This window comes from Anneissia japonica, unplaced genomic scaffold (genome assembly GCF_011630105.1).
Source record: "Anneissia japonica isolate Jap-2015-1 unplaced genomic scaffold, ASM1163010v1 scaffold287991_len637273_cov151, whole genome shotgun sequence".
Taxonomy (NCBI): domain Eukaryota; kingdom Metazoa; phylum Echinodermata; class Crinoidea; order Comatulida; family Comatulidae; genus Anneissia; species Anneissia japonica.
The window spans coordinates 1-8065 of record NW_022692547.1 but is presented as its reverse complement, the minus strand read 5'-3'; the positions used below and the strand labels follow the sequence as shown (position 1 = coordinate 8065).

The 8065-nt window shown below is 35.1% G+C and overlaps 1 protein-coding gene across 1 annotated transcript; it reads right to left on the bottom strand.

Annotated features, from left to right (window-relative positions):
* Positions 1-203: 203 nt before the first annotated feature.
* On the bottom strand, positions 204-3311 carry LOC117100346. Its single transcript, XM_033240006.1, has 2 exons — positions 3110-3311; positions 204-2809 (listed from the first exon to the last, which is right to left on the bottom strand). The coding sequence occupies exons 1-2, from the start codon at positions 3302-3304 to the stop codon at positions 1160-1162; spliced, it is 1845 nt and encodes a 614-aa protein (XP_033095897.1). The 5' UTR covers positions 3305-3311; the 3' UTR covers positions 204-1159.
* Positions 3312-8065: the final 4754 nt, after the last annotated feature.

Sequence of the window (8065 nt, the reverse complement as noted above, 5' to 3'; positions counted from 1 at the left end):
CTGTACTATCCAACCATGTCTCTGTTATAGTAATTATATCATAAAACGAAGAAGAAAATCTTGCATTAAACTCCAACAACTTGTTTTTCACACTTCTTATATTACAGTAAAATAAACTTAATATTTTACCTGGTTTATCATAACTTGATTTAACTATATTATTTACACTATTAATGGAAGAATTTGAGAAATTGTTTTAACAATATAGTTTCTTTTTTTTGCATCCATATGTATATAAAATCAGTTAGCCTTAATTTACTTTTCTATCACTTTGCATTGTATAGAATTACTGAACTATTGAGAATGCTGTTTTATACTGTAGTTCTTGAGTTGCTGTTTTTTTACATCAATTCATCATCTATCACCCCCATGTATTTCTAAATTAAACAGCTTTTGCTCTGCGACGTACTCTCCGAACCTACTACTCTTGACTGTCAATCATGGAGATTGAAGTCATGTGGAGAGCCTTTCTGACCACTGCTGCAGCTGAGTTGTGAAACTCATTGCCTTTGTTCATTCGTTAATCTCCTTCACTTACCGTTTTTAAAGCCCTATAAAAGACTCAATCAATCAATCAATCAATTCTTTACGAATAACACCTTAAGATCGGTGGCCCACACAGTAGTGGTGCATCCAAAAAAGAAAAAAAAAAACCAGTTTTTACAAACAAAAAGCAAGCTTAAAATACTCAGCATACATAAACACAATTTTGAAATAAAATGTTTTACTTAATGCTAAACAAAACAAAGGACTTAAACTAACACAATTAAAATTCGAACAGACAGGCCAATAAAAATCATAAGCCTGACTCAACTGTCTGTTTCTAATTAATCGTATTGTACAAAACATTACTATTTTATTTCCATGCCAGTGAGTTTTATTAACTTTAATCAGGATAGGAGGCTCCTACCTGTGTCCGAGATGGCCGAGACTCAATAGGTGCTGAGTAGGGTTTACTTAGGTCACAGAAAAGGAATCTTATCTTAGCTTAAATAATTACAAAAATTTAGGATTCGTTAGACACTAATTTATTGGCTCTTTGTCATCCTTTTCTACCTGGCCTTTTCCTACCCACCACTTTGTATCTCACAAAATTTTCATTTTTTTTTTAAATCTTGGGTTAAAGATTATGTGCTTCTAATTTGTTGGTAGTTCACATTTAAACCAGTTGCCATTCTAAATTTCTCTCAAATCCAGTACATTGATTACATGGCCTTGTGTTCAACCGATATCTAAATGGTATTACCTTATTAAGTTCTTTTGTGAAATCTCTCAGGCGGAAACCTTCAATATTGTCAAAAGCTTTTAGAAAGAATGGAACCTCTTCTTTCACTGATGGTTTATCAGTTATCGCAAGAACCAAAATGCGCAAGTAACGAGTGAACGATGTAGTGTCGTCATAGTAATCTTTCATACCTTGAAGCATATTTTCAAGCTCACGGCGCCCTGTGTCTTTTACCATTTTGTCTGACAAACCTAAGCGGTGTATCTTGAATGAATTTTGTAGATTCCCCAAATCTGCCTCTGGACACGTGTATGTCCAGTTCAGTAATTCTGTAACAAGTACGGCATGTTTGTTTGTTGTGCTCAGAAGAGGGCGCATTGATGATAGCAGTACTTTGATGTTAGTGAAATCTGCAATGTTTGACGTCATAATGCGGTCGAATTCTGGCTTAGCATTGGATAACTTGAAAAGATCTGTACAATTTTTGAGAATGAGCTTTGAATAGATCATATTTCTTCCAAAAAATATTGATGCAGACTTTATAATGCTGGCAATGTATGTATGGAATAAATCAACGATTGAGTTGGGTTGCGATACACTTTTCGCCTGGATGTAATCCCAACCATTGAATGGTAATACATCAGCTCGGATGCAGTAGACGAAGTTATAACATTTTGGTCTTGTTGGAACATGCATACCTTTATCCGCAAACCTTGGGCGTCCAGTTAGGGTAGGGTTATCATATTTTAACTCCCTTCTCTTAAGGACATATTTTGGTAAAAACAATCCTTTTTCAAAGTATTCTTTTGCAGATACGCGATACTCTTTCGGAATCATGTGAATGTAAGTTGATATACCATCGGATGAACCGGGATCTCTGTCAAACATGCTGGATCTCTGAGCAGACAAATGAATGGAATTATGCTTTCCAGTCTCACATTCCATTTCTCTCCACTTTCCCCAAACCTCTTTCATCATTTCAAAATCTTTCTCCTCTACATCCAGAAGATTGTTTGTTTTACCTTTCAGCGTTTCGACAGTGTGTTGTATAAGTTCATTGAGGGCTGACATCAGGAGATGGAAATCTTCATCCGGGAGTTGAATCGAATACCATATATTCGTGATTGAGGCCTCAATATATTTTCTTGAGCTCCGAGTTATCATCATATATAGGAACAGTACACCTCTTGCTAAAACAAATGGATCGATGTCGTTTAGGGTAAACCTGATGTTACCAGTGAAGTTGTTTGGAAGCGATGCTGTTGTTAGCAGAAGATTTCGCAAGTCTCCAACACCAGCGAATAAAATGCTGTAATCTTTTGCAAGTTGAGAAGCAACATTTTTTGAAGACGGTTCAGCTTCATTGAGACCTAGTTTCAGTACATCGGTAGCTAGAGTGTTCCCGAAAAAGTAAGGGAAATCATCAATCGTATGCATTTCATTAAAACTCTGAAGATGGAGTCTGTGAATTTCAGCCAACGTTTTCACTTGTTGGCGAATTTGTTTGCATTCAGCTTTGTGAGTTGGCCAATGTTTGAGTTGACATTCTCGGCTGCAATACGTGATTTCTTTGCATGCAGAACACTAAAAAAAAAAAAAAAAAAAAAAAGGAAAACATTAAAACTTTAGTTAGGCCTATTCCTTTATAATCAGGTTCGAAGAATCCTAATTTAAAAAATTTAATTATTATGGTCATTGTAATGGACAATTCCTCATTATACAACAGCGTATCGTCATTTTCTTAAAGAAAAATTACTATTAAAGAATTGGGAAAATTCCGAATTTTGTTATTGCACATGTCGACTTCTTTATATCATAAGATTTCTATTTTATTCTAACAAATATTTAAATAAAACGTCTTGTTACTAAACTAATAATTCTTACCAATGAGCATTTAAGTTTCTTCATACATCTGGCACACTCTTTGTTTCTATTCCACATGTCGCATTCTACTTGATGTCTGATCTTGTCACGATCGAGACAAATAGTTCCACAATACTCAGCAATATTGCAATGAGTACATTTCTTCTTTGCTTTATTCATCTCACATCGCCAGCAAAATCCTCGTTCTACATCCATCCTAACCTGCTCACAGTACTCAAAGTAGTAAGTCTTTTAGGATCGATATTGTCCACATAGAACCATAGATTATGCTTATTAGCTATCAACAGCATTGCGATAAGCAGATATTTTGGAATTTCCCAAGTGTAAGTTATGTTGACAATAGCCACATGTCTGTTTACTTAAATGATGGTTTATGATTATTTAATTTATTTTCGGTGCGATAACACGTCAGGTAGAGCAAATAATCACTCCTATGATAGTTCCTGACGCAAACTCACATATTAATAGCATTTGTAGTGGTTTTTATCTGGTTAAATAACCTGGAGGTCGTGGGTTCGATTCCCACCCGAACAATTTTTTAAATATCTACTTTGAATATTTTTATAATCTACTTTTTAACATGATTTTTAAAAATAAAACGGATTGTCGTGGGTTTGATTCCCACACGAACCATTTAAAAACAATTTATTATTGGCTAGAATATGGGGACAGGTAGGGCAAATATTTATTTGCCCTACAAATAAATATTTATATTATATATTATAAAAGAAATGCTGAAAACGTTTGCTTACAATCAACAAATAAAGACAACATAAGAAAACAGGTCAGGTGGAAAAATACATATCAAAATATCAAAACTTTCAAATAATTGCATTATAATTGTTAAAAATTAATATCATATTTCAAATATATATATATATATATATATATATATATATATATATACCATATTATTATTATTACTATTATTAAATTTCTAAAACTTCAATTAATTCTTATTAAAAAGGTATTATTATGATACAGGATTAAAATAAAAATAAAAACTAACAGCATCCGGTGAACTAGTAAATTAACCTTAATTATTTGCATTGATCAATTTAACAATAGTAAGTATAGCAGACCTTCTGTATCTTTCAGTTCTACACCTGGGGACATCAAGAGTACTAGTTGTATTAGAGCTAAGGGTTCTCCTCTGCCCGCAGCAAGGAGGCAACATGTCATGAAAGCAGTCAGACTTAAGTAAACCCCTGTCAAAGGACAACACAAGGGTTTCTCTCCTTGCAGCGAGTGACGGTAAACCCGTAACATCTGCGGCATTGTCATAATGTAGGCAGCACCTAACATTATGCGATATGCTCCTTTCTGGATGGTCTCAATTCTATTGGCAATTTTATTGGTAATAGCCCCATGCCATACTTGGCAAGCGTATTCAAAGATGGGCCGGGCCTCATATAGGAAGCATATACAGTGAGTAAGTCATCAAGAACAACATTGGCTTTCTTTAGTATACACAGAACAAACAGTCTTCTGGATGCCCGTGAGACAATATATTGGGTATTAAGGTCCCACTTCAAATTGCATTTGATTTAGACTTGCCACAAGTCTCTAATTTATGGATTTTTCGTAGTACATTAGCGCATTTCAGAAAGCGCCACCAGCGTCAGTTTATGTTGAGAAACTTTTTTGATGAGAATTAGAATCCCAGAAAAAGTATACTATGGAACGCCATGCAAATAAGTAATATGGAACGCCATTTGTGCCAAAATCGATTTATTCTTAAGCATTTCAACTGATGAGACAAAGATTAGGGACTGGAACCCAGTCTACATTTGATTATGACACCAAGAAATTTCATATGTTCTACTACATCAATATTTGTGCTATTTAAATTGAAAATGGGGGACTACATTAACACTGACATCTTTCAAAAAATTTACAATCATTATATGGCACTTAGAAGGCTTCGGAGTCATGTTGTTCTCATTGCACCAATCATTAAGATCATTAAGCATCTCCTGCATTGAAGGTCTTGCTCCTTTATTAACAATCTCTCCCAGAGTGAGGTCGTCTACGTATTTCCACCTTCTGCAGCTTCCGCTTATGCATCACTAATGCGCACCAGGAATAACACAGGACCAAGCTTTGTCCCTTGCGGGACGCCACGATCCTTTTAACTAAAAAAATTCAAAGACTCTAGCAAGTATAGAGTGAGGGATATTGGCCTAAAGTCATTATATGACGTACGAGATGATTTCGTTGACGCTGGCAGCAATACGCTTCTGTACGTATGCCGACAAAATCTTCTTATTCTTGATCCTGATTGAAAGTTCTCGATATCTGTCTTCATTCCTTTCCCCTTTCTCCTAAATTGACTTTTCTTTCTGTTGACCTTGCTACATTTCACTCCAAATTCTATTAACCAGGCGCTTATTGGATTATAACTTTACAAGGATAGCGTTCGTTCATGTTTTATTTTGTTTTTAGCTTAGGGGGCGTGGCGGGTCACTAGGACTTTAGTGGTGGGGTAACGTCTCTACCCCATGATGCATGATAGTTGGGGTATGCGGCTTAATAGCACTTTAGCGGAGTAACGTCCCTACCCTTAGATGCATAGTTTGATTAGGGTTGTGTATGCTTTGCACTTGGACCTTAGTGTGGAGTATGTCACTACCCCCAAGATACATAGTACCGTACTATATTATATTGTTTTTTTGCGAATTAGCTCTTGATAACTTATGCAAAAATAAAAGATTGAATTTAATAATATCTGTTTCTTTAGTTTTAATATTACTGTTCATAAAGAGTCTTTAATATGTATGGCTTGCTACACTAGATCGTCATAGCTGGGGTCTGCGGGCCAACATTTGGCCCGCGGATCAATTTTTTCTGGCCCGAAAGATAAAAAAAAAAACTATTAAAAGAAACTAAAACTTATAAACCTTTAAAAAACTAATAAAATGAGGACCAATATGGAAAACTGAGAAATTTTTAAACCCCACCCAAATTTAGAGTTAAATCTGTTACCAAAAATCGACAAACGCCTAATATTGGTAGCTTGAGTTGAGCTATGGTACTGGTACAAATAGCCATCCTTTTAAGACACTTGGCTGACATTGACTTGACGTTGTCACTACAAACTGTTTTTAAAACTATATAATATATAAAATGAACAGACACCAACACTGTCATTATTATAAAGGAGAGCAATATAATGCAGTAATTTATATAAAGTAGGTTAAAATTAGTGCAGTTAATATCGAGGCGGCAGTTACTTGAGCTTTTGTTGAAGTCATTTCTGATAAAGTTCCATTTATCTAATTGGCTTTTCTTCACAACTCGGTTAAAAACAGATGGAATTCTTCTGCCTCTTCTTCATGACGTAGCAGATTAAAAAGTTAGATCTTAATCATAGACATGTTTATTATGAGTAGACCCGAGATCTTACAGGTGAAGTGTGCTTTTAGGCTGTAAGGGACATTCTTCTGGTTTATCAGGAAAATAGGCCCCCGTAGGCAGCGAGATGCAGAATGTTCGGTCGCACCATCCCCTCCCCTTTCCTCTCAAATTTCAAGAGGCCCACATTTTTCAACCTTACACTTTTTAACTAAAATCGTTTTAAATTGCTAAATGCTATGCATCATTTCATTTGCCATCTAAACCGTTCATATTTAATAAGTCCTACTCTTATAATCCATATTTCAACTTTTTATATACTTATTTTGTAATCGTGCATAATGTCGCCACTGACGTGTCTTAGGAATATTATTATGGGGAAGGGCTGAAGGTAGTGGTGGGGAATCCTGAACTGGGAGGGCTCAATAATTAGTGAGGGGCGCTACGTGGCAAAATTTGGTGATTCCAGGTATCTATGCTTCAAATATTCAGAGAGAAGAGGCTACTGGGAGAGCAATCTTTTTTTTGGGGGGGGGGATGTGCTACCCCTAAATACGCCACTGAATGTCGCAAGCCAAATATTATAGTGAATTATTGTATATATTCGAATATATACAATAATTCACTATAATATATACAAATATGATAGTGAATTATTGTATATATTCGAATAAACCGCTTTGAATAAACGCCTCCTCGAATAAACGCCTCATTTAGAGCCTCATTTCGAATAAACGCCTCCGAGTTTAATTCATTTTTTTCTCTCAAATAACCCCCCCCCCCAAAAAAAAACACACACACACACACCCACCACCACGACCCACATGTTGGTAAACTAATCTGAAGGAGGACACATGATTTTCTACTCTAATCTGTTTAGAGTCAGAGTTAGAGTTGATAGTAATTATGTGTTGAGTTTACAGTGAAATGAAGGAGCGTTTACTTAAGTATATTCTTATTAATTTTAACCAAAAAAAATACAATAATAAACGCATCCCTCGAATAAGCACCCTCTCAAAAATCTTTGTAAACCATAAATGCCAGGGGTGTTTACTCGAATAAATACGGTATGTATATGTCTCGATAATGAGTTCTCATCTTTGTGTTGGGCCCTCGGTCCGTGGTATCCAGAGACGGATTGAAAGGCTTCACCCAAAGAAAATCATCGTGATATATTTTGATTTTTATTAAATTATATTGGAAACATGTTTGCAGTGCCATGATGACTAAGACAATTAAAATTAAAACTAATAACGTATTTAGAAAGGCACTATCCGAAATATGTACTCTTTGTGAAGAGATCCAGGAAGAATATGCAATGGAAGACAAAATTCTTTTTTAAAATGCAAACTTTATTTAGACACAAACTTTCATTCTAAATTCATCTCCTTCCACCAATATCCATGCCACCTACAACATTTCCTTTTCAAATGAAAAATATCAATGTATATATTTTATTAGTTATCTTCAAGTGCCAATTATTACTTTTGCTGTGTCCTTTCAAATTACCATGAGCAGGAGACTTTAGTAAAATGACGAAGTGTAAGAACATCGGCAAACGAATTTAAGTATCTTCGGGAAGTGCAAAAAACATTAATTATT

Coding starts and splice junctions, on each gene's coding strand:
- LOC117100346 (XM_033240006.1), bottom strand. CDS start 3,304: ATGGATGTAGAACGAGGATTTTGCTGGCGATGTGAGATGAATAAAGCA. Junction 2,810..3,109: donor AGAAACTTAAATGCTCATTG/GTAAGAATTATT, acceptor TTTTTTTTTTAG/TGTTCTGCATGCAAAGAAAT.